The following is a 26,224-nucleotide window of genomic DNA, read 5'->3' as shown; positions in this document are numbered from 1 at the left end:
TATTAGAGGAAAGTAAGCTGACAAGTTGATAATAGAAAGTTAATTTTCTAAATTCTGTTAAAACAAATGACCAGGAGTTGTTTTCAAAAATAGTTTGAAGCCATAGCTTGCTGCATTTATGGCTTGTCTTTGTTTCTAATATAATCAGTATGTTTGTAGACACAAATTTTGTACAGAAATAACCACTCCATCCCTGGTTGTCACATGACAGGTTAGGTTGTCACCTACTTTTGTTTATCAGAAGTAACATTACTATCATCTTTTGTTCTATTTCAACGTGTCTTTCTTATTTTGGGGAGTAAGCAAAATACATTCTCTGGTCAAACTTTTAACTTCCCCAAGCAGAACACCTCAGATGCCCTGTGTTTTTCTTACTCTAACAACATTTTGCAGTGTAATAATTCTTATTGAATATCTGTTTATCCTACTATATTGTAAACATTTTCAGCCCAAGTGAACTGTCTAGTTCTTTTCTATATCTACCATGTGTATTACAGTTAGTTGGCTTATAGTAAACATTTAATAGCTGTAAATCCTTAAAAATACTCGCCAAATTGAGCCAGATACAGTGGCGCATGTCTGCAATCCCAGTACTTTGGGAGGCTAAGGTGGGCAGATTGCTTGAGCTTAGAAGTTCAAGAGCAGCCTGGGCAACACGGCAAAACACCAGCTCTACAAAAGATACAAAAATTAGTAGGGCATGGTGTGCCTGCAGTCTCAGCTACTCAGAAGGCTGAGGTGGGAGGATCACTTGAGCCCATGAGGTTGAGGCTACAGTGAGTCATGATTGTGCCATTGCACTGAAGTCTGGGCAATAAAGGGAGACCCAGTCTCAAATAAAAAAACAAGCTGTTGCCCTAGGGTAAAAAGCTCACATAATCGCATTAAATGGCTCCTAAGAATCATGTGAATATGTAATATAGCAATATAGCAAGTCAGACTCTGTACTAGGAATTATGGAGGCTACAGAGATGAACTGAAGATCATGTCACCCTCTTGGCAAAGTGCCAAGCGTGCAAGTTGGGAAAATTTGGCTTTGACTAGGAGGCTGAACTTGAACTTTTAAAATAGAAATGTACAATTTCTTTTTACCTAAAATGTGGCTTCTCTAGGCATACCATTAGACATCTTTTATTTTAATAACATTTTTGTCTGATTGCCAAATAAGACATAGTTGTAATATTAAATTTGGAAATTACCTGAGGAAGCACACAAAACACACATGGAAAAAAGGAAACTTAAAATGCATAATCGCATAACCCTAAACAAACCACTGTTAGCATTATGGCATATTTCTGGCCTTTTTCTTCCTTTGGAATAGGCGTACATACTTTTTGTTTATTTGTTTTACAAAAATGGGGGTACGTTTTTCAATTAATCTGTTGTTAACTGATAGCATTAATATGTTTTCATGCTATGATTGTTTTTCAGCCACTTGAAAGTACTCTACAGTGTTAGTATAGTTTTGAATAGAGGCTCTGAATAACTTCAGATCTTGTATCTTTCCCTTCCCAACACTCTGGCCCTGTGTACCTGAAGAAATCCCTCAGCCCGTGTGTACCTCCATTTATTTTTTCATCTGTCTACCTTACAAGATTGTTTTAAGGAATAAGTAATATTAAAAAGCCCTTAGCCGAGTGCTTGACACATAATGTCTAATAAAGGAAAGCTGTTTTTATTTTTACTGTATTATTTGACCAATTTCCTAATACTGCCAAATTTTTATTATTAAACTAGCACTGGGATAAACATACATCTAGATACATTCTTTACACACATCTGTAATTATTACTTTAGGATAGATTATTTCATAGAATTGATGCATCAATAGGTATTACAAGTAAGATTTTTTTATATAAGGATTACCTTTCAGCCACAATTTTTATTCCAACCACCTTTTTATGAATGTGTCAGGTTTCCCTCTATTGTAAGAGGTTGTTTCATGCTAATTACACAGTATTTGTGGCCTTCAATTAATTCACATAATCTTGAGAGAAAACTTACAGCACCCATATTTTGTGGAAGAATGGCCAACACTTACATCACAACAATGCAGCCTCCGTTATATCACACCCTGAATGATTTAGAAAGGCTTTCACAGTTGAGCTTACTTTCTCTTTTTCTTTTTCCTACCAAAACAAACTACATCAAAGGGTCCAAAAATAATTCAGTTGTATTTATTTCCACTTACTCGTTTAGGTGGGAAATTATATTCTATAAATGTGAAAGGATATATGGGGCCCTAAGAATTTCAGCATTAAAAGTTTCAGCATTGAATTATGACACCAAGCATTAGTCATTACCTAGAAATTTTTCTACTTGGTTTTTGGCATTATTTCAGATACGCTGAACATCTTGAAATTCAAATTCCTTGAAAAAGCAATAATAAGCAACATATTTTTATGCTAATTTAGTAGTGTGGAATGTACTATCAGTTCCACTTAGACACATGTATTCCAAGCAAGTGATTTAATTTTGATTCACTTGACTTTCCAGATAGTATTTTGGATAGACAAGAATTATTTTAGTATTTCAACTTAATTTTTACTCATGATGCTCACCTATTGTATCATGTTGGGCCTACTTGATATTTTAATATCAGTACTGCAGTATCTGAATTATGAATCTGAGGGAGAATCTGAGGGATTACATTGACTTGATGTTTAATCTAATATTATTATCCCTGTAAGACAAATCTCCTTTGTTGAAAGATCATTCAAAATAGGAAACTCTTCTAAATATCTTGATTTAATACTCATTTTGGTTTTGGTTTTGTTTTGACATTCTTGAGTTTATTTGGACAGACCTGGGGTAAGAGGGCTGAACACCTAGAAGAAAGTGTTGCACCTTTTGGTGGTGAAGCTTGGCTTGTGCTGGCGACACAGGATGCCACGAGGCAGCAGGAATTTGATCTCAGAGTTGTAGAATTGCTTGGCTGCTGGCTGGCAGCACTTGCTGGCCACAGTTTTTTCTGCCTTCATGATCTGTATTGAGTGGGCCCGGGCACAGTACGCAGGGCCCATGTCTTGTTCTGCAGAAAATAGGAGGCAGGGTGTGACCACATTCACCAGGATTTGGGCATTTGGCCAACACCCTATCAAGTATCTGGCACATCCTATTAGGTACAGTAATTGCCTGGGGACTGCAACTGGGGGCTGAATTGGGGACTGAGTGACTGTGGTCCCTGGCCCCAGGAGGCACTCATACTAATTGTGTGATACCATTTTATGAACAGATATCATCACTGACATTTTAAGATATTTACTTTTGGTTATTTTGTATTAATCTTGATTTATTTGTTCAACAAATATTTATTGAATGCCTGCTATACACTAGGCTCTTGGGATATTATGATGAGTTTAGAAGTTTATAAAATAAATGGGCCAGGTTCAATAGCTCATGCCTGTAATCCTAGCACTTTGGGAGGCCAAGTGGGAAGAACTGATTGAGGCCAGGAGTTCAAGACTAGCCTGGGCAAAATAATGAGACCCCATCTTTACAAAAAATAAAAAAAAATTGAAAAAGCCAGGCATGGTGGCATGTACCTATAGTCCTAGCTACTCGGGAGGCTGAGGCAGGAAGATCACTTGAGGGGTCAGGAGTTCAAGGTTGCAATGAGCTATGATCACACCACTGAACTCTAGTCTGGGCAATAGAGTGACTGTATCTCTAAAATATAATAAAATGGTGCCTAAGTTTTTATATATAAATAATATATAAAAATATATTACCAGAATATATATATATATATACAGTGGTTTATATCACTTGGATTGCATGTTCATTTTTAAGAACTCTTAAAATTTCTACAGTGAATACAATGGATTGGGAATATTTTTGAAGTTGTTTAAATCTCCAGTTTCTTTTTAGAACATCACATATGACTGTAGGGGTAAATTACTATAAAATGCAAAAAAAAATACACAAATGAGTGTGAAGATAAAATTTTAATTTGTGATACTGAAGTAGAAAAAATCTTGACAATAGTTTTAAAATGAATAGTGAAATATGTAACTTCACAAAAAAGTATTTGGTACCTTTATCATTTATGTTTTAAGGTGCAGTTTAACATTTTTTATTTAACCATCCACTTTTTCTTTCTCTTCTTGGTGTACTCTGTTTTCCTCGCTTTTATCTTATTCTTCTTTCCTCCTAAACATATCAGTTCAGGAATTCTCCTTTGGACAAAACTGTGGGTGGTCCTCAGAGCTGATCCCCAATTCCCTGATCAGTAATTCTGTTTTAAGTTTTATTTTGTATAGAAAAAAAGATTGAGTTGAAAACTGTATATGCTTCCATCTGAGGTCTTCAATGGGAAAACTATGAATTTAGTCTGGCTGCCAGCACCAGGGTCTGCTGGAAAAAAAGAAAATGTACCCTCTTGGGACCTTCCATCGAGTGTGGCGACTGTACAACCTGCCTTATTGCTTAGTTTTAGTTGTCATCGAAAACTTCCAACAAGAATACTTCCTGTTTGACTTTTTCCCCCGCAGTGGAAAATATTAGACACTATCTATGTAGACCAAAGAGACTGAAAAGCCTGGATAGACTGAATGATAGCAGGAGAAGTAAGGAAGGAAAATCTTAATAGAAAAGAGGTGAAAGAAAATTTCCAAATTGATGGGGGGAGAGGGGAGGGACAGCATTAGTAGATATACATAATGTAAATGATGAGTTAATGGGTGCAGCACACCAACATGGCACATGTATACATATGTAACAAAATTGCACATTGTGCACATGTACCCTAGAACATAAAGTATTAAAAAAAATGTCTTGGGCTTCAGGCAGAAGGGATAGTTATTTTCTGTGAAGCCCGTTGCCTTTCCCTCCCCTGTATTTCTAGCCACATTGCCCTCAGCCAACTCCTGCAGTCTTCCTGCCTCTCTGCGTGCTCTCATTCTTTGTCATCACGTTGCTCACTTATAGGGAAGGTATCAGTGACTATCCACTAATTCCTGCATAACGTGCAAATTCCTTAGTTTAGTAAATCAGTGCCAGCCACAATCTAAATCTATGTATTTAACCTTATCCCCCACCCCTTTATCCATGTTCCCTTTTCTGTGGCCAGTTGAGATGGTTAACCTTGTCCGGATCATGTGTAGTCTTTGCACATCTCACACTGTCTTTTTGGCGTGATAAGGAACTGTCATCTTTGCCAGCTGAAATCCTACCCAAACTCTGAGATCCAGCTGCTTCACAATGTTTTCTTAATCACAGCAACCTGATCCAGACCCTTCCTTATCTGGACTACTATGTGACTGCTCCTCTCCTTTCCTGACTGCCTCATGTTAGTTTTTTGTTCTTGCCTTATTTTCCCTATATGATCATAACCTCCTTGTGGGGCAAAGAACACATCTCTTCCTCCATATTTCCTCCATAGTGCCTAGCATATTACCTTCCTTATAGTACTTGAGTAATGAAAATGTATTGGATGATGATCAAAATCTCATTTGAATCAGGTGGTCTAACACAGATGTCACATTTTTTTGTGCCTGATTTTATGCTTCCTTCTGTAGAGAAATAAAAATAGGTATGCAAGTATTCGTTACTAAATGGAGACTCACAGTACCTGTAGCAGTGAAATTCAGTCAGTGGGTCCAGCAAGAACAAAACCTCTCACCTTAGTTAGGCATCTGTGGGTATCTGAGCCCTCACTGCCATCCAGTGCTCAAATCCAGTGCCGCAGGTTCCCAGGCAGGGGTGATTACACAATGGGAAGGAGAACTGAAGTACTGCTAGGCCTCCTGAATTTCTTTTTGTTGGTTTCTCTCTTAAGAATGTAGTTCCTTTCCTAATGAATTATATGCATCTAATTACCAGTGATATTTAGATGTTTTTTAACAGTAGACCAAACATTACAAATGTTCCATTGATGATGCATGTGGGAAGAAGTGTTACAAATGTTTTTCTCCCACTTAATTTTCCTGTGTGAACTAAATCCAAACAGATCTGAATTTTCATAATTCAAAGAAAATATCTGTGCCAACATTCTGAGAACAAATAGCTGCCAAGCAAAATCTGACAGAATATTCCTTGGTGGCATCCAGTCCTTAAAAGCTGTGTACACAGAGTGAGCAGCTATCTAAAGCTGAGCTCATATGCAAATGTGAACATTCCTCACTTAAAATTACATTGTGTACATTAAAACTTTCTCTAGAGTCTATGAAATGTTCAGGAAAAATATAGCTGAGCTTGATCTTAAGTACCTTGCCTCATAATTTTTTTTTTTTTTTTGTCATTTCCAGCTACTAGTCTGTCCAAAGAAAACAACTTTCTTATTTCTTTTAGTTTTGTGTGTACCCTGAGCTTGATTCCCAGTTGCTGCTATAAAAAACTGAAATGGTTCCAAACACTGCTATTTTTCTTTTTTTCTCTGTTACTAATATTTAAACATCAAAGATATTCTGGTACTTTTATGTTATAGAGTGTATATAAGACCATATTTTCCCTAAAGGTATTTGCTATCCAGGGTGTGTGTGTGTGTGTGTGTGTGTGTACGCACACATGTGTGTTTTCTTAGCTGTTAGCCTTTTTTAGAAGTCACCTAACTGATAGCCTTTTCCTATCACAAGATCACTGGCTGTGTGTGGAGGAAGAACTGGAGTGAGGCCGTATTAACAGCAGGGAGATGAGTTAGGAGATTTTTAAAAATAATGTATTCAGATTTTTTTTTAAAAAAAGCCCTATCTTAACATCGAAAACGTATGTTGTGATGACCTTGGGAATTTTTTAAATTTAAACATGTTATCAGGACTCCTCCTAAGGCTGAAACTAAAAAATAACCAGCTTCCACCAAGACATTTAATATTATGGCAATTTCCATGTAAATCCTTAATGTATTTATTATTAGGGCCTTTTATGATAGTCTTACAGGATGTTTTCAAAGTTTTATTCTGTCTACTAATTGGGAGTTTTTCATGAGATTTACCTTTGGTTAGCTCTGTTAAAAAATTATATGTGATGTGAAAGAAAACTTTAAATTGTTTGCATATGATATAAATACATTTTTCTTAAAATATCAGTTTTCGGCCAGGTGCAGTGGCTCACGCCTGTAATACCAGCACTTTGAGAGGCTGAGGCAGGCAGATCATGAGGTCAAGAGATCAAGATCAGCCTGGCCAACATGGTGAAACCCCATCTCTACTAAAAATACAAAAATTAGCCGGGTGTGGTGGCACGCATGTAGTCACAGCTACTCAGGAGGCTGAGGCAGGAGAATCGCTTGAACCCGGGAGGTGGAGGTTGCAGTGAGCTGAGATCACGTCACTGCACTCCAGCCTGGTGACAGAGCGAGACTCCAAAAAAAGAAGTCAGATTTCTTTGCTTGTACTTACAAATCGTAGAACATTGTTTTCATTTAAACCTGTTTCTTAAAAAAGTACTAATTATTGTATATATATTTTGGAATAGTCATGTAGTTAAACTGATTTTCTTAGCTGCAGTTGTGGGTAAGAGTAGAAATAGGACATATCTGACCCCAAAATAAATCCAAATATGACCAGACATGGCAATGCTACATGAATAAATATAAATATGTATCAGGAGACTCAATTGGTAAGTGTTACAGTAAGTACATAACAAAAAAATAGAACAAATGCATCATATCTTACATTTTAAATGTTGAAGGTATTTCTAATTTGATATATCTGTGATCTCATAAGGAGAGTATATTAAATGAATTGCATCTTCAAACTGCTATTTTGTTCTTCATCAAAAGAAAAAAGTAAGGTATGGCAATTTATGGTTAAATAAAAAAAAAATACAAACCAAATTTAACTTTAATTACTGTCTAGCCATAAGAAGGAATAAACTATCAGCGAATACCAAGGTTCTTTGATCTCACACTTCAACCTTTTTGTCCTCCAGATGAATGAAATGATCTTTTCTCAAATGTTCAGCAGGCCTTTTACCATTTGATAGGACAGTTATTTTTAAGAAAGTTTAAAATGTGATCTGAAAAACCACATTGACTCTATGTGGCGTATTTGCTATTCTTAGCCTGGTGGAATAAGTTGGAAGTGGATGAATAATGCAGGTTAGAAAGAAAACAGATGCGAAATATTACAAATGGAAAGGTTTTCCAGCAATGAGACTTTCATTTTAGGACTAGGTTTTTGTTGGCACGTTTGGCATTATGACGATTATTGTTTTTCTCTCCAGCTGTTACACATCTGTATTGAAGGTTGGGGCAACTGGCGCTGGTCAGAGCCTTTCAGTGTGGACCATGCCGGGACTTTTATTAGAACAATTCAGTACAGGGGTCGAACTGCTTCTCTCATCATCAAGGTTCAGCGACTCAATGGAGTACAAAAACAGGTAAGTTTCTTTGTGTTCCTGACCCAGACACCTCTTAATTATTCAGTGTAATGGAGAAGAAACTTAAATGAAAATAATTAATAATTTTCTAAAAATCACAGTGGTTATACCTAGTTATATCTGCTACTAGCACCCATGTGAGCATTTAATAAATGCTTATCTATGATCCTGACAATGATGATGGCTTCAAACCCTTTGTCCCACTTCTTTTACAAGAGCTGCTAACGAGCAGTAAAATTTACTGATTTTAGTTTCACCTCTTCTCCCTGTCACCACCTACCTTCTGGTGGAGGTGCTAATGAGCTGTGAAATAGCCAAAAGTTCTTTATTGAGAAGGAAAAGAAGCAAAGAATAGTGGGAACCCTGGATGATCCACCAGCGGATAACCAAGAGTTGGTTCTCACACGTGAGAATGATCTGTAAGGAAGTGCTGTGATACTCTCCCATGACAGAGTGGGCCTGGGTCTCCAGCAAGCTTTTCTTTTCCTAGGAGTTAATATTAAGTGCAGTAAAAATTCACTGCAGCCTAACTCTTGGCATATAAAACCTCAGCTCTCAGCACATATTTTTACGTATTTTATAAAACTTCCTTTTGGCTGTTTTTGAAGTTCTAAGACTGCAAAGGGAAAAAAGTATCTGACACTTTCTTTGTGTTCTAAAGATGTGAAAATGTGGTTTCTAAAAGATGTTTTTCAAGCATGGAGCATATGACGAGTAGAAAGAAAAAAAGGAAGTATTAAAATCTGAAAACTGGCTTCACTGCACACATAATAACTGGATTTGTCGTTAGAATTTCAACATATACATTTACATCTGGATTGTAACAGTCTATCCAGAGCTTTTGTGGGACATGATAGAAACAGCACTTGGTCCCTTGAAAAGGGGAGCTTCCCCTATGGAGCAGCAGGGGCTATTCTGTTGCTGCATGCCAAGGAGGAAGCAGGAATCTACTAGCTAGATGAACAGTAGGATCCACACCATATGCATTCTTGGTCTGCACCTAATCAAGGAGCTAGACTTGATGATCTTATTATTGTGGGCCACAGAAATAAAAAGAGAATTCAACTCTAGCAGAGGAGTCTCAGAAAAGAAGCATAGAAGACTATTCCCAATTAACTGAGCATTCCTCAGAATATTTATTGATTGCCTAAAGTGGAACAAAGTAAAATGGAAAACACCAAGTATGTGAAACAATCTTTGCTTTTAAATTGCAATTTTATGTAAGCCCAACAATGTATACAACTGACAGTAAGTGTAAAGGGAATTTAGAGGTTTCACTGAGAAGATATGACTTGAACTGGGCTTTGGAAAATATGTAGAATTTGGATTAAGAGAGAGCATTCCAAGTAGACAGTATAGCATAAACGAAGAGACAAATATGGGACAGATGAGTCTTACTGAAGGATTCCTGCGGGGACCAGCCTACTAGTGTGAGCATTGAGCCAAAGAGAACAAGAAGTGTCACTAACTCCCATCTGCACTCAGAACACTCTTACATGAATTTGCTCTCAATGAATATCTGCCCAGTAAGTATGTACTAGTTTTCTGATTCTGTCACTCATGGTCTTTCAAGAATGTCTTATCCACCTTGCCATTCAGTAGTATGTCTGAGAAAAGGTCATCCAGCCTCTTTGAATAGTTCAGATGACAAGAGGCTCATTCTCTCACACAGCAGCCCTTTCTGTTAGCTACTACCAGCTAAGTTTTCTTCCTAATTTTGAACCAAAAATCTTTCACCATTCCACCACCTTTCCCTAGAACTATGAGGCATATACAGCAAGCACAAAACTTGTTGTGAGGACTCCACAAGTCACCTCTCCTCTACATTATAGCCCTTCAAAAACATAAGGGAAGCTATCGTGTTTCCTCTTGGTTTTCTTCTCTCTAGGCCTTCTCAAATTTGAGAGTGTATCCGAATCCCCTGGAGGGCTTGTTAAAACACAGATTGCTGGCTCCCAACCCCAGAGTTTCAGATTGAGTGTGGCCTGTAATTTGCATTTCTAACAAGTTCCCAGGTGCTGCTGATGCTGCTGGTCCAGGGACCACAATTTGACGACCATAGCTCCAGTCTAAACTTTCTCAGGTGGTTCAGCTCTTTTTAGTGTGGCTGCTAGAACATTTATCAATTACTGAAATGGCAGGGTCCCTCCATAGAGAAATGGTTTTAATGGTATGTCCTCGTAGTCAAGATCATAGGCAACTTGGCTGTATCCGCTTGCTAGCTGTGTGATCTTCAGCAAGTCATTTAAACTTTGTGAATCAATTTCCTCATCTGTAAAATGGGGATAGTAATAGTGCCTTCCTCAGGAAGTTAGTGTGAGGATTAACTGAGTTTGTGTATGTAAAATGCTTACAACGTGCCTGCCCTCCTGCCATAGCCCAGTGTACCATACTTAAAATTATTCTAATGAAATGTTATCGGGCATGAGTAACACTAGTTGGACATTTTTGTGTTACAACAATAGTGACTCATTCTTGTATAGGTACTATATATTTTCAAGAAACAATGTTAAATTTCAGGGATAAATTAATATATACAGTGTTCCTGCACAAAATATTACACGTCGCAACAGTATACCTACCAAATATCATAAAAGTTGGTTATTTGAAAAATACATTTCTAAAAATGTCTGACAGTTTTACCTCTCCCCTGCCCCCTTACTCAGATACACACACCCACAAGCAAAAATGTTAAATGTGTTATTCAATTGGATTTAATTTTTGCTGTCAGGGTAGTTTAGTGTTCAGATTTGCTCTGGTTAAAGTACATCAGAGACATAGGATTTCCTCAATTGGCAAGGTTAGGAAGGAAGAAGGGAACCAAGCTTCAGAAGAGCTTTGTGGATTCTTGTCTCCCTCACATCTTGGCTTCTTTCCTTCTACCCCCACCTGGGCCTGGAAATTTGCAATAAACTGCAGCTGCCTAATTACTAGGGCCCATTTGGGGAAGTGAGTGTATGCAGATCCCTGATGGACCTTAACGCCCCCTGGATAACGGAGAATTGGCTAAAGCTCTTTTTTAACATTGATGCTGGGTTATCTGTGCTCTGCATTTCTTATACCCTTCTCATTTCCCCCAATTGAATGAAAATTGACCACAGAAAATTTTGTGGGAACTTTGTATGTTCTACAACCACTCATGTACGCATATTTGCTTCCATGTTTCCCATCCTTTTGTTGAAGAAACCTTTACTACTCTAAAATCTCAAATGTACATATGTATGTATGTATAATGGTGTCTTTATACACATACTTTTAATCATGGTTAAGATATCATTTTCCAGTGCATCTGGTGCTCTGGAGTTATTCTTTAATATCACTATTCTTCTTGGCACTGATCTAATAAGAGTTCTGAAACCTGCTAAGTAAAATCATATGTGGAAATCTTCAATACACATCTTTGTGGCTTTGGGGAAGGAGGGGAATTAGTGTGAAACCTGGAAATGTGTATTAAAGAGAAACTGTGCATTTAAAAAAATTAAGTAGCTGTCTTCAACTGATAAATTAATCTTGAAATTCTAACCATAATTTTCAAAATAAAGGCATTGTAAGTTTGCCACTTTGAAGAAAAGCAGATATAGCTCTCCTGAACCTAACAATGGAACAGCCGTGAAAGCACACTACTCCACTGAGTGACCATTTTTGGATTTTCCTTCATCTAAAGTAGCCTTCCCTCCCTGGCCACTTTTAAGAATTTTCTTTTTATCAAATTTGAAAGCCTATTTAACAGGCTTTTTAGTTGAAAATGAGACTATAAAAACCCACCAAGAGGATCTTTGTCTTGGATAAACCAAGTGAGTCCCAGATGGTTGTGGAGATTCTGTGGTTTCTGTGAGAGACAGCAAAATTCTCTTCTAAATCTCCAGGGGTCCAAAGGTTCTGAAGCAAGAGCCATGTGCATATATTGCCAGGCTTGGACACATCAAGAATAACAGAGTTAAATACTGCTTCAGAGTTTTCAAATGTTTATTTCAAGTTAGGCAATGCTATGGCATCATAAGACTTATCATGAGTGTCTAGTAACCCCTAGCATATGCTAAAGAAAAGTTTGCTTCCTAATTTAGGATCATAGTTCAGTTGACTTTTATGGTTTGTTATTGTGAAAGCATAGTTTTAAAAGATTATAATGACTAGAGTATCTAAGGGAAATATAACAGTTATGCACAGCTTGGTTTTACAGATATGCTCCTTCTAAAGAAAATTCAAATAAGCAGATAGTTGAGAAATAAATGTTTGAGAAAAAGCTAAACCTCACCATTCAAATAATGCAAATTAAAACAACAATGACATTTAATTTTTGGTTCCTCAATCTAGCAGGTTTCTTTTGATTAAATAACAGTTCATCCCGGTGTAGTGGCTCATGCCTATGATCCCAGCACTTTGGGAGGCTGAGGCAGGAGAATCACTTGAGCCCAGGGGTTCGAGACCAGCCTGGTCAACATAGCAAGACCCTATCTCTGCAAAAAATAAAATAAATTAGCCAGGCATGCTGGCATGTGCCTGTAGTCCAACCTACTTAGGAGGCTGAGGCAAGAAGATCCCTTGAGCCCAGGAGTTCAAGGCTGCAGTGAGCTGAAATCTTGCCACTGCATTCCACCCTGGGTGACAGAGCGAGAACCCCACCTAAAATTAGTTATAATAGTTCATTTATAAGTAGTTATTCATATTTATTTTTGTAAATAATAGTTCATTAAAATTGATGGTTACAGAGAAGTCTTAATGACATAGGAAAATGTATCAATTAGGATGCTTTCAGTTTGAAGTTACAAAATATGCTTGTTAGTCTTCATTGCAAGTTAATGAAGCAGATACTATTCTATTTTATGTTTACTGTTTCACATAACAAGGAGGAAGAAGGCTGGTTCAGTATTGGCTAACTAAGCAACCCAGTGTTGTTTTTGCTTCTCTCTCATCCTCTTAGATTTGCCAGCCTGGTCTCAGATGGCAGTAAAAGCTGTATACATCCTCTGATAACAGTTTCTGTGACAGAAAAGAAGGGCTTCCCTTCTCAACCTGTCTCCCTTATTATCAAGGAGTAATATCTTTCCTAGAGCCTTTTACCAGTCTTCCCTTCTCATATTATTGGCCAAACCAGAGTTCCATATTTACCCTAATCAATGGCAAAAGGAGAATGGAATTAACAGGATTGTCTTGTACCAATCATGATACAGCCACTAGGGGCCAAGGGAGGTGTCTGCCTTCCCTGAGTACTTTGCTGCCTTTTGCTACCTAACCAAATCAAATCAAGTGAGGGTTTTTAATAATAAGAGGAAAGGATAGAACAGCTATTGGGAAGGGAAGCAATGGTGTCTTTATAACATAAATGTTATGAAGAGCAGCCCTTATTTTCTTTTTTATGGTTTCTAACCTTTCTTAATGAGTAGATATTAATTTTATGACAGACAGACTATCAGGGTGACAATCAACAAACTCTGGGCCAGACTTACTGGGTAACACCAAGCAAGTTATTAAATATCTCTGTTAAATTTTCTGTCTGTTAAGATGGGGAGTCATAGTAGCACCTAGTTTATAAGGCTGCTCTGAGAATGTGTTCTCCAGAAAAACAGCACTAATGAGGGGGTGTATGGGTGTGTGGAAAAAGAATGATTTATTATAAATTGACTCGTGATTATGAAACATGTGACATAATCTTAGCGAAGTCCCAAGATCTGCAGTCAGCAAGCTGCAGACCCAGGAGAGCCAATGTGTAGCTCCCATCTGAGTGCAAAGGCCAGAGAACCAGGTGAGCCAGTAGTGTAAGTTCCAGTCCAAAGTCTGGCAAGTACAAGACCCAAGAAGAGCTGACACTTCATTCCAAGTCTAAAGGCCAGAAAAGACCAGTGCCTTAGCTCAAGCAGTCAGGCAAAATGAGTTTCCTCTTAGCATTTTCCTTCGATTAGGTCTTCATTTGGTTAGATGATGCCCACCCATGTTGGGGAAGATGATCTGCTTTACTCAGTCTACCAATTCAGATGTTCATCTCACTCAGAAACACCCTCACACACACACCTAGAATAATGTTTGACTAAATGTTAGTCAAACATACCATGACCCAGTCAAGTTGACATACTAAAATTAAACATCATATGCTTAGACCTGTACCTATACTCTGTGTGTGTGTGTGTGTGTGTGTGTGTGTGTGTTTATAATCTGGAAAAATATTACAAATAGGAAATTCAGTATATGAAAGTCCTATTTTCTCCAATCATGATGAATATTCATATTACAGAAGGATTTGCTTTCTGAAAAAAATTCACCACCATAGTAAATTTTGCATTATCTTTTCAATTTCAACCAATTTAAGAAAACATTTGTTGTTTTTTGTAGAGACAGGGTCTTGCTCTGTCACCTAGGATGGAGTACAGTGGCGCAATTATAATTCACTGCAGCCTTGAACTCCTGGGCTCAAGTGGTATTCCTGCCTCAGCCTTCCAAGTAGCTGTGACTACAGGCATACACCACCATACCTTGCTAATTTTTAAATTTTTTGTTTAGATGGGATCTTGCCATGTTTCCCAGGCTGGTCTCAAACTCCTAACCTTGGCTTCACAAACAACTGGGATAACAGGCATAAGCCATCATACCAGGCCCCCGTTTGTTTGTTTGTTTGTTTGTTTGTTTTTGAGATGGAGTTTCACTCTTGTTGCCCAGGCTGGAGTGCAATGGCGTGATCTTGGCTCACCCCAACCTCTGCCTCCCAGGTTCAAGCGATTCTCCTGCCTCAGCCTCCCGAGTAGCTGGGATTACAGGCATGTGCCACCATGCCCAGCTAATTTTGTATTTTTAGTAGAGACAGTGTTTCTCCATGTTGGTCAGGCTGGTCTCGAACTCTCGACCTCAGGTGATCCACCTGCCTTGACCTCCCAAAGTGCTGGGATTACAGGCGTGAGCCACCACACCTGGCCAAGGCCCCCATTTCTTAATACCTACTATGAACTATACTCTTACCTGGGTGTACAGTTGAATAACCCATAGGTTTAGTGGATAATTCTGTGTGTTTATAAAGATAAAACTTACACAATTTAGGCTGGGCACAGTAGCTCATGCTTGTAATCCCAGCATTTTGGGAGGCTGGGGTGCGAAGATTACTTGAGCTCAGGAGTTTGAGACCAGCCTAGGCAACACTGTGAAACCCCATCCTACAAAAAAACAGAAAAGTTAGCCAGATGGGGTGGTGCATTCCCTGTAGACCCAGCTACTCTGGAGGCTGAGTTGGGAGGATTGTTTGAGCCTGGTAGGTTGAGATTGCAGTGAGCTATGATCATGCCACTACACTCCAGCCTGGGTGAAAGAGCAAGACCCTGTCTAAAAAAACTAAATAAATAAACTGAAAAAAAATTTAAAAAATTAGATATCTGCATTAAAGATTATTTGTATTATCTGTTTATACAGAGATTTCTTACTAGACAAGAGTGCAATAAACCCTTGAAAATCAACTTCAAGGAATGGATTGATCACAGTTGCCCTCTCAGTTACCAGAGCTAAATGATTTTCAATTCCCAGTCTTTTCCATTTGTACATCACTTGACAAGATTCACTGCCACCTCCTGGGCAGGCACTTCTCTTATGGCTTCAGCAAAACTATTGTCCCCAATTCACCTCTGTTCTCCTTCACCCCTTCTTCTCTGGCCCCATTTTCTAGCTCCTCACCCTGAGTCTGCCCCTGGAGTATTGGTCAGTTTCTGGGTTTGAGCTTCTACCCTCTCAGGTAAACTATCTTCTGTTTGTGCATGTTTGCAAGGTTTTTCTTTCACAAATCATTATCTCCACCTCCACATTGTCTCTGGCCAGCACCTGACCAGCATTTCTAATTGAGTACTGGACTCCATGGAGGAGTCTGTCCTTTAAATAGCAAACTCAACATGGCCAAAGCAAAATTTCTTCTTGACTTCAAGTCTTTTTTCCTTCTTGTACTGTTTAAGCTAATTACTTCATTTTCTTTCCATTAACATCAACATAGTTTATTCTGTTTGATCGATAACATATTTCCAGTTAATGAAGTCTGAATTGATGAAGACTTATGTACTTACTGTCTTTTAGATTATCATCTGTGGAAGACAGATCATCTGTAGTTACTTGTCTCAAAGCATAGAACTAAAAGTCGTTCAGCATTACATTGGTCAAGACGGACAAGCTGTAGTTCGGGAACATTTTGACTGCCTCACAGCCAAACAGAAACTGCCTTCATATATACTAGAAAACAATGAACTGACAGAGCTGTGTGTGAAGGCCAAAGGAGATGAAGACTGGTCAAGAGATGTGCGCCTGGAATCCAAAGCCCCTGAATACAGCATTGTCATTCAGGTTTGAAAAGAAGTTCAATCTAGAATAGAGCAGCTTTAACATTGAAATTTTCTCAAAATGTTCTTTACTTGTATAGCACTTAATTTATTAAAAAGTGATATATAAAAAAGGGGGGAGAAAGGCTTTGAATAGTACTTCTCAAACTGTTTACTCCCCATCCCACGACAATACATTTGTATCAGTTCCAGTAGTTCTTACAGCCAAGACTCTGTCCCTCCCAGATGCAAGTGATATCTTGAAAAAGATTCTGCTGCCCCAGCGTTAAGGGTGGGGTGGGACTGGGGGTGGTATCCTCCTCACTTAAGGATTTTTGTGATGGTCTGTTACTTTATCTCTTCCTCAGTCTTTACCATCATCACTTTCATTCCCATAAAGGATAAATTCTCTTTCATTTTGCCACTCAGTCTTATATCTCTCCTTATGCAAATCTCTTTGTCTTTATGGAAAGAGTTGGCCCCATTGACTCACTGCACATTTGCTTTATGCCATAATGAAGTCTGTTTTTGCTTAGTTTTTTTTTTAAATAATGGCTTTTTCTCTATAACTTTAAACTCTTTTTAATCTTCCAAACTGATATATCTGTGCCTTATTTTGATTAATTGGTAAACTGCTTAGTATTCAATAGGACCCTTTTCTATTTCATGTGCAGGTGCCATCTTCAAACAGTTCCATTATTTATGTCTGGTGCACAGTTTTGACTTTAGAACCCAACTCTCAAGTGCAACAACGAATGGTGAGTGCTTTCCCAATCCTAAAATATGGTATATGACTCTGACCTTTCCTGTTCTGAAATAAATTAAGGTCAGAGTGACCTAGGGAAGAGATTTATTGCAAGTTTGTTTCAGCATCAAACAGCTGGAATACTGCAACAAAGCAAATATGAAAGTTGTTCTGTCCTTTTATTTTTATAGATTGTGTTCAGCCCTCTTTTTATCATGAAGAGTCATCTTCCAGACCCCATTATCATACATTTGGAGAAAAGGAGTCTGGGATTGAGTGAAACACAAATTATTCCAGGAAAAGGGCAGGAAAAACCACTGCAAAACATAGAACCTGACCTTGTACATCACCTAACATTCCAAGCAAGGTACTAGAAAAATCCTTCCCTACATTTTCCTAAGAGAAGTTAAGTAGAAAAGTAACCTTGCACTGGGGAGGGTTGGAGGTGGGTGGGAAGATGGGAGTGGAGGGAGTTTTTTGTATGATTTCTTATCTTATGAGAATGTTATTTTAAAATTGCCCTGCCTAGTGACCTCTTATTCTCATCTGTAGTTTTAGATAAAAATCAGCCTTTCTCATTAAGCACAGATATAACCAAGAGGAATCATCAGAAATTTTAATTTAGATTTCATTGACACATGACTTTTGTAGTGAAAGAAGATGTGAATAGAGATCAACACCCAGGAATTGGGTGGGGGAAGAAAGAGGAAAAGCCAGGGCCCAGATCATCCACACACTGTCCCATAAATGGACTCTATCTACCAAAAAGGTGTTGGTCTGTAATACATTTGTAGTTAGATATTTTTCAATAAATTGTAGACCACTTTAGAAATATGATATTTATTCTTGGTTTTTCTTTCAATTTCCTAGAGAAGAATATGATCCTTCAGATTGTGCAGTTCCCATCTCAACATCCCTCATTAAGCAAATAGCCACTAAGGTACACCCTAGAGGCACAGTTAATCAGATCCTTGACGAATTCTATGGGCCAGAAAAGTCGCTTCAACCCATGTGGCCCTATAATAAGAAGGATTCTGACAGGTAACATTCTTCAGTGATCTTTTTCTACAAAAATTTCTCAATATTAACAAATGATCATTCACAAAAATATTAAATACTATAAGTGGTGTGTGCATGTATGTGTCAGATTCTTACCTTTTATCATCTAGTAGGTGTATTTTGTAGATTTCTTTATTCATGATCTAGATCATAATTGCATGAAAAGTTGCTTTCTCCAGCATGCAAATTTAGCATTGAAAGATTCTGGTATGAGGAGGTATCATGCAGGAGCGTGGTGTGTTTGAAATCTTTAAACATATTTCACGAATATTAAAGTTATCATATTTCATTGAGTCTCTTGGATGTGGTGTTTGGAACAGGAATGAACAGCTAAGTCAGTGGGATAGCCCAATGCGAGTGAAGCTGTCAATCTGGAAGCCATATGTTAGAACTTTGTTGATAGAACTTCTGCCCTGGGCCCTGCTTATCAATGAGTCCAAATGGGACCTCTGGCTATTTGAAGGAGAGAAAATTGTTCTACAGGTTCCTGCTGGCAAAATTATTATTCCTCCTAATTTTCAGGTACTACAATTTTTTTAATTAATATGAATTCTTATCTCTCAACAAGTAGATTTTATTGTAAAGTTGTGTTTATGATCTTCACAGAATGAATCAGTTGTGAAAAATTCTTCTTAGATGCATATGTAAGAGGTATGGAATGGTCTTTGAATATTCAAGGACTTTTCTGATGTCTTTTTTTTTTTTAACCATCAACACTATTGGTGCTTGAGTTACCATTAAATTTGATAACTTGGATTAGTTACATTCTCATTTCCATTGGTATAGGATATTTGACAAGTATTCAGGCTGGTCTATCAGTATGTATTAAGGAAATATAGCCATCATGTGTGCTTATCCATACCCTAGGTATTCTTTGCTGTTCTTCTGGAAATTCTCCGCAATCTGCAATATACTGAGGATTTCAGAGCAACTGTTTTTGTCAGGGCCCCTTTTCCTTTATAAGTGGACTTGGATGTTCATAATTATGGATGTCTACCCAGTTGTTGATTATAACAACATGGAATGATTACTGACACACAGAGAAACCTAATTGCAAACCAAAATATCACAGGAAGATTTTATATGCTGTCACAAAACCTTCTTCATAAGGCTAGTCTGTTTCAAGAAGACACACAAATCTATAAAAAAAAAAAAAAAGAGTAAAAGGAACTCCTAAATACAATGTCTTTCTGATAGAGAACAATTTCAGAATCCTTTTTTGAGCTCCAGGTCGTAAACATCTTTATTCAATTGTATTTTTTCTTTTTTTGTAAAATAATCAGATGATGTTACCTTATGGAATTGGAATGTTGACCTATGTGGACCTAATGTTACATATTATTCTCTTGTCAAATGAGATGAAACCTTCAGTTTTTAAAGCCTTTGGTATTTACAGGGTAGTCACTATTTGGATTTGGTTTTCCCCTCCCTCCCGTAAATATGAATTCCATTGTGAGTACAAAAATAAAAATACATTGGGAGCCAAAATAAAATGTATGTTGCCATTACAAACACACACACACACATACACACACACACACACACACACACACACACACACACACACAAACCATGGAGGGATATTTGGTTGCCTTAGTAGACCTATTATATAATATTTTTAAAACAGCCTGAAGATTGAAGTAAAAAATATCAAAGTTAAGAAAATTACTTTATAATCGAGGCATTATTTTTCCAGGAAGCTTTTCAAATTGGAATATACTGGGCAAATACAAACACTGTGCACAAGTCAGTAGCAATTAAACTGGTCCATAACCTGACATCTCCAAAGTGGAAAGATGGAGGTAATGGTGAAGTTGTGACATTGGATGAAGAAGCATTTGTTGATACTGAAGTAAGACTTGGTGCTTTTCCAGGACATCAGAAGGTAAGATCAAAGTCTGTGTGGCTGGGAGGAAATAGCATGCCATCCCCTTAACCTGTTTAAAATGAATCTGCCTTTTTCTTTTTAATACCTTTTTCATATTACTTGTTCTAAACAATTTGTAACAGTAAAACATTTGATTTCTTAACTTCTTAGACCTCTCTGTTTTACAGTGCTTTTTTTCTTTACCAGTGATAAAAGCTGTGTCACATAATTTATCCAATAATTGTTCTATTTCAGAATACTCAGCAGTCACTTGATTTATAGTATGTGGGGAGAAAATGAACTTACTCCAGAATATCCACAAATTGTACTTGGCCTCCTTCTTTAGAGCAGAAAGTAGACTCACTAACATTCTGAGCATAGAGTGAAAGGACAAAGGCTCCTCCTGCAGCAAAGGTTATATTTCTGGAAAAGACATCCTGAGCAAAATTACGTGGATCAATTCTAAATCTCCCCTAGAACCATGGTTATAAGAGGAAGTTATATTCTTGAACAGTGGACTGATGTCCATGTTTTAGAGGTAGATACAAAAAACGTAAGTTATTTAAATATAAATGGTATGTGCTTTTCAGTATAAATCTAAAGTCTATTAAAACCAACTAGCTGAATAATATAACTAATCACATTATGTATGAAAGTACAATATCACAGTGTACCGTGCAGAAGTTTTATGCTGTACTTCTAATATCATCATTATTTTAGCTGTCCCAAATTAGAAAAAGAAGGGATACTTCATCAAAGTAGTAGAATTCAGAATGACCTTTTTCAGGGGAGAAGTTAGATTTTTGACAGGTATCTTTGAAAAGTCTTTTGAGAAAAGTTAGGGTCATTTGGTGACTTTTAAAAAAATAAATTTCCCTGATACAAAGAAATTGGTCTTTCTTCAGCATTCAAGGCTGGTATCCATTTCCTCAGAGTTGTCTGGGCAACACATGTTTATACTCTGACAGCCAAAGTACTGTAACATGGGTGTAAATGGCAAAGAGCTGTAAGCATGAATCACCCAAAGTTGAATAGTTGTAAGTTGAGAACTACCATCGAAACCTGGAAAAAATGTTATAATATTCAGTCAACACCCAGTACCTCTAGCACCTAACAAAGTAGCCACACCAAGTGTTGAATAAATGTTTGTGAATCAATGAATGTACTGTTGGAAAACATATTGATGTCTCATTATGCTTTGGTAGTGACTCAGGACCTCTTTATACTCTTTTTAGTCTCAGGACCCCTTTATACTCTTAAAAAATTATTGATTACCCCCAAAGACCTTTTGTTTCTGTGGGTTATATCAATATTGACCAGATTAGAAATTAAAACAGAAACTTTTAAAACACAAGAATATACAAAGATATATTCCATTGGCTATCACAGTAATAACATCACATGTCATGTACCTCTGGAAAACTCCACTGTACATTCATGAGAGAATTCAATTGTAAAAGATTAATAGCATCTTACTATTATTATACAAATAGTTTTGACCATGGGACCCCATGCCCAGAGATCCCCTGTGGGTCCCCAGACCACCCTTTGAAAACCAGTGTTCTGATATTATTAACTAGATGGGTATGTTTAAGCAAGAAACATCTTCTCTGAGCATCAGTTCCTTGCATAACATGGTAAGGTAATGAAATGATACATGCAGTGGTTAAGAGCAGTACCACAGAGCCAGACTGCATGGGTTCCAACCCCCTAGTTAGACCCTCTTCATCTTTGTGACCTTGGGGAAGTTACTTAACCTCTTTGTGCCTCACTTTCCTCTTCTGTAAAATGGGATTAATAATAGTAACTCCCCCATGTAGGTACTGTGAGGATTTTTTGAATTAATATGTATACAGCACTTGAAACTAGTAGAACATAATATTGCAATATATGAAGGTCAATCCTTATTGTCTTCGTTGTTGTCATTACTGAAGTTTTTAGAACTCTCCTTGGTTCATCATAGTCATTTGCGAGGTAGCTACTGGGAGACCATGAGGAGGAGGAGGAGGAGGGAGGCTGGGTGGAATTCTGCCAAGATGAGTGGCATTTATTTACATATACCTGCTTTCTAAATAAACACTTTATGATGTTATTGGTCAAACAACCGGAAAACAAGTCTTTTATCTGTCACTACATAACAGCAGCAAAAGTAACGGGGTTGCTAAAGCACCGTGTTGTAGACTGAATACCGACAGGGGCCAGAACATTTCTGAGACTGAAAGGAACACCATTAAACATTCTGGGAAAAAAAAATGGTAAAATTGGTACTGTCCTGGTAGACAATTAGATAAAATAACCTTTTAGCAATACTCAAGAGATTTTAATATGCCTTACAGTATTGTCAAAATTACTTTTTTCTCAATTATCTTGTAGTTATGTCAGTTCTGCATTTCCTCCATGGTACAGCAAGGTATACAAATTATTCAGATTGAAGACAAGACTACAATAATCAATAATACACCATATCAAATATTTTATAAACCACAGCTATCTGTCTCCAGTCCCCATTCTGGAAAGGAGGTAAGCAAATCATAACATGATTCTTTTGTCTAAGTTTTGATAAAGAAACAATAAATAGGATCAACTTCTCTTTAACCTACAGCAAATGAAAAGCTAACCCTGAATGTAGGTAAAGAGAAATTCACTTATTTTTGTTGTAATTAAAACCATGAATGTCATGGTCACTGCTTCAAAGGTAATTAATGAGCAGAAATCCTACCAAGAAAGAGGCCCTGACACACTGCTGGATTAGTCCTGCCTGTGCCCCATCTGCACAGAGGCTCCAGCCCAGTCCTCTAGCATGCTCACTAGACTCCTACAAGCAGACACATAGTCCTGAAGGACTCCTGGGTCACATGGAAAAACACATTTGTCTCACAGGCTGCAGTGCCTGGGGGAGACGTGCAGGCAAAAGGCTAGGGCCTAACTGAGCTGTGGATCTGCGAGCAGTGAGCTCTGTGGTTATGAGGAGAATAAATGTAGAAATGTACTAGCTCATTTATGTTAACATCTTGATGGCAGAATATATGGAAAATAAATCTAAATATCAGTTCTTTGTACAGTTAAAATGAATAGTTATATTTTAAGAGAGGAGAGTTGTTTTTTTTCTCTCTCTCCATTGCATCTTAGATGTTTTCCTTTTTTTTTTTTTTTTTTTAAATTATACTTTAAGTTCTGGGATACATGTGTAGAACATGTAGGTTTGTTACATAGGTATACATGTGCCATGGTGGTTTGCTGCACCCATCAACCCGACATCTACATTAAGTATTTCTCCCTTCCCTTTCCCCCCGCGCCCTGACAGACCCTGGGGTGTTATGTCCCCCTGCCTGTGCCCATGTGTTCTGATTGTTCAACTCCCACTTATGAGCAAGAACATGTGGTGTTTGGTTTTCTGTTCCTGTGTTAGTTTGCTGAGAATGATAGTTTTCAGCTTCATCTATATCCCTGCAAAGGACATGAACTCATTCTCTTTTATGGCTGCATAGTGTTCTGTGCTATGTATGTGCCACATTTTCTTTATCCAGTCTCTCACTGATGGGCATTTAGGTTGGTTCCAAGTCTTTGCTATTGTGCATAGTGCTGCAATAAACACACATGTGCATGCGTCTTTATAGTAGAATGATTTATAATCCTTTGGGTATATACCCAGTAATGGGATTGCTGAGTCAAATGGTTTTTCTAGTTCTAGATCCTTGAGGAATTGCCACAGTGTGTTCCAATGGTTGAACTAATTTACACTCCCACCAACAATGTAAAAGCATTCCTATTTCTCCACATCCTCTCCAGCATCTGTTGTTTCCTGACTTTTTAATGATTGCCATTCTAACTGATGTGAGATGGTATCTCATAGTGGTTTTGATTTGCATTTCTCTAATGACCAGTGATGATAAGCTTTTATTCATGTTTGTTGACCACGTAAATGTCTTCTTTTGAGAAGTGTCTGTTCATATCCTTTGCCCACTTTCCGATGGGGCTGGTTTTTTCTTGTAGATTTGTTTATGTTCCTTGTAGATTCTGGATATTAGCACTTTGTCAGATGGATATATTGCAAGAATTTTCTGTCATTCTTTAGGTTGCCTGTTCACTCTGATGATAGTTTCTTTTGCTGTGCAGATGCTCTTTAGTTTAATTAGATCCCATTTGTCAATTTTGGCTTTTGTTGCCATTGCTTTTGGTGTTTTAGTCATGAAGTCTTTGCCCATGCCTATGTCCTGAATGGTATTGCCTAGGTTTTCTTCCAGGGTTTTTATGGTTTTAGGTCTTAGTTTAAATCTTTAATCCATCTTGAGTTAATTTTTGTATAAGGTGTAAGAAAGGGATCCAATTTCAGTTTTCTGCATATGGCTAGCGAGTTTTCCCAATACCATTTATTAAATAGGGAATCCTTTCCCCTTTGCTTGTTAAAGATCAGTTGGTCAAAGATCAGATGGTTGTAGATGTGTGGTGTTATTTCTGAGGTCTCTGTTCTGTTCCATTGTTCTATATATCTGTTTTGGTACCAGTACCATGCTGTTTTGGTTACTGTAGCCTTGCAGTATAGTTTGAAGTCAGCGTGATGCCCCCAGCTTTGTTCTTTTTACTTAGGATTGTCTTGGCAATGCGGGCTCTTTTTTGGTTCCATATGAAGTTTAAAGTAGTTTTTTCTAATTCTGTGATGAAAGTCAGTGGTAGCTTAATGGGTATAGCATTGAATCTATAAATTACTTTGGGCAGTATGGCCATTTTCACAATATTGATTCTTCCTATGCATAAGCATGGAATGTTTTTCCATTTGTATATGTCCTCTTTTATTTTGTTGAGCAGTGGCATGTAGTTCTCCTTGAAGAGGTTCTTCAGATCCCTTGTAAGTTGGATTCTTAGGTATTTTATTCTCTTTGTAGCAATTGTGAATGGGAGTTCACTCATGATTTGGCTCTCTGTTTGTCTGTTAATGGTGTATAGGAATGCTTCTGATTTTTGCACATTGATTTTGTATCCTGAGACTTTGCTGAAGTTGCTTATCAGCTTAAGGAGATTTGGGCTGAGACGATGGTGTTTTCTAAATATACAATCATGCCATCTGCAAACAGAGACAATTTGACTTCCTCTTTTCCTATTTGAATACCCTTTATTTCTTTCTCTTTCCTGATTGCCCTAGCCAGAACTTCCAATACTATGTTGAATAGGAGTGCTGAGAGGGGGCATCCTTGTCTTGTGATGGTTTTCAAAGGGAACACTTCCAGCTTTTGCCCATTCAGTATGATACTGGCTGTGGGTTTGTTATGAATAGCTCTTATTATTTTGAGATATGTTCCACCAATACCTAGTTTATTGAGTGTTTTTAGCATGAAGGGTGTTGAATTTTATCAAAGGCCTTTTTTGCATCTATTGAGATAATCATGTGGTTTTGGTCATTGGTTCTTTTTATGTGATGGATTACATTTATTGATTTGTGTGTGTTGAACCAGTCTTGCCTCGCAAGGATGAAGCTGACTTGATCTTGGTGGATAAGACTTTTAATGTGCTGCTGGATTCAGTTCACCAGTACTTTATTGAGGATTTTCGCATCAATGTTCATCAGGGATATTGGCCTCAAATTTTCTTTTTTTGTGGTGTCTCTGCCAGGTTTTGGTATCACGATGATGCTGGCCTCATGAAATGAGTTAGGTAGGAGTCCCTCTTTTTCTATTGTTTGGAATAGTTTCAGAAGGAATGATACCGCCTCCTCTTTGTACCTCTGGTAGAATTTGACTGTGAATACATAGGGTCCTGGGCATTTTTTGTTGGTAGGCTATTAATTACTGTCTCTATTTCAGAACTTGTTATTGATCTATTCAGGGATTTGATGTCTTCCTGGATTAGTCTTAGGAGAGTGTATGTGCCCATGTATTCATCCATTTCTTCTAGATTTTCTAGTTTATTTGCATAGAGGTGTTTATAGTATTCTCTGATGGTAGTTTGTATTTCTGTGGG

At 37.6% G+C, this 26,224-nt stretch overlaps 1 protein-coding gene across 1 annotated transcript in view; it reads left to right on the top strand.

Moving 5' to 3' along the window:
* The window catches only part of VPS13B (vacuolar protein sorting 13 homolog B (yeast)), an 873,819-nt gene that overhangs the window by 797,055 nt on the left and 50,540 nt on the right, over positions 1-26,224 (top strand). The window contains exons 44-51 of the mRNA XM_011931782.1: positions 8,164-8,319; positions 16,360-16,623; positions 17,273-17,356; positions 17,535-17,710; positions 18,214-18,384; positions 18,723-18,924; positions 20,099-20,287; positions 22,643-22,789. Of these exons, the coding sequence (XP_011787172.1) occupies positions 8,164-8,319; positions 16,360-16,623; positions 17,273-17,356; positions 17,535-17,710; positions 18,214-18,384; positions 18,723-18,924; positions 20,099-20,287; positions 22,643-22,789 (1,389 nt within the window). The remainder of the gene's footprint in view (positions 1-8,163; positions 8,320-16,359; positions 16,624-17,272; positions 17,357-17,534; positions 17,711-18,213; positions 18,385-18,722; positions 18,925-20,098; positions 20,288-22,642; positions 22,790-26,224) is intronic.

The sequence above is a fragment of the Colobus angolensis genome, unplaced genomic scaffold (assembly GCF_000951035.1).
Source record: "Colobus angolensis palliatus isolate OR3802 unplaced genomic scaffold, Cang.pa_1.0 Scaffold121, whole genome shotgun sequence".
In the NCBI taxonomy this organism is placed as follows: Eukaryota; Metazoa; Chordata; class Mammalia; order Primates; family Cercopithecidae; genus Colobus; species Colobus angolensis.
Note: the sequence above shows the minus strand (reverse complement) of the source record. Positions and strands in the feature narration are given on the sequence as shown.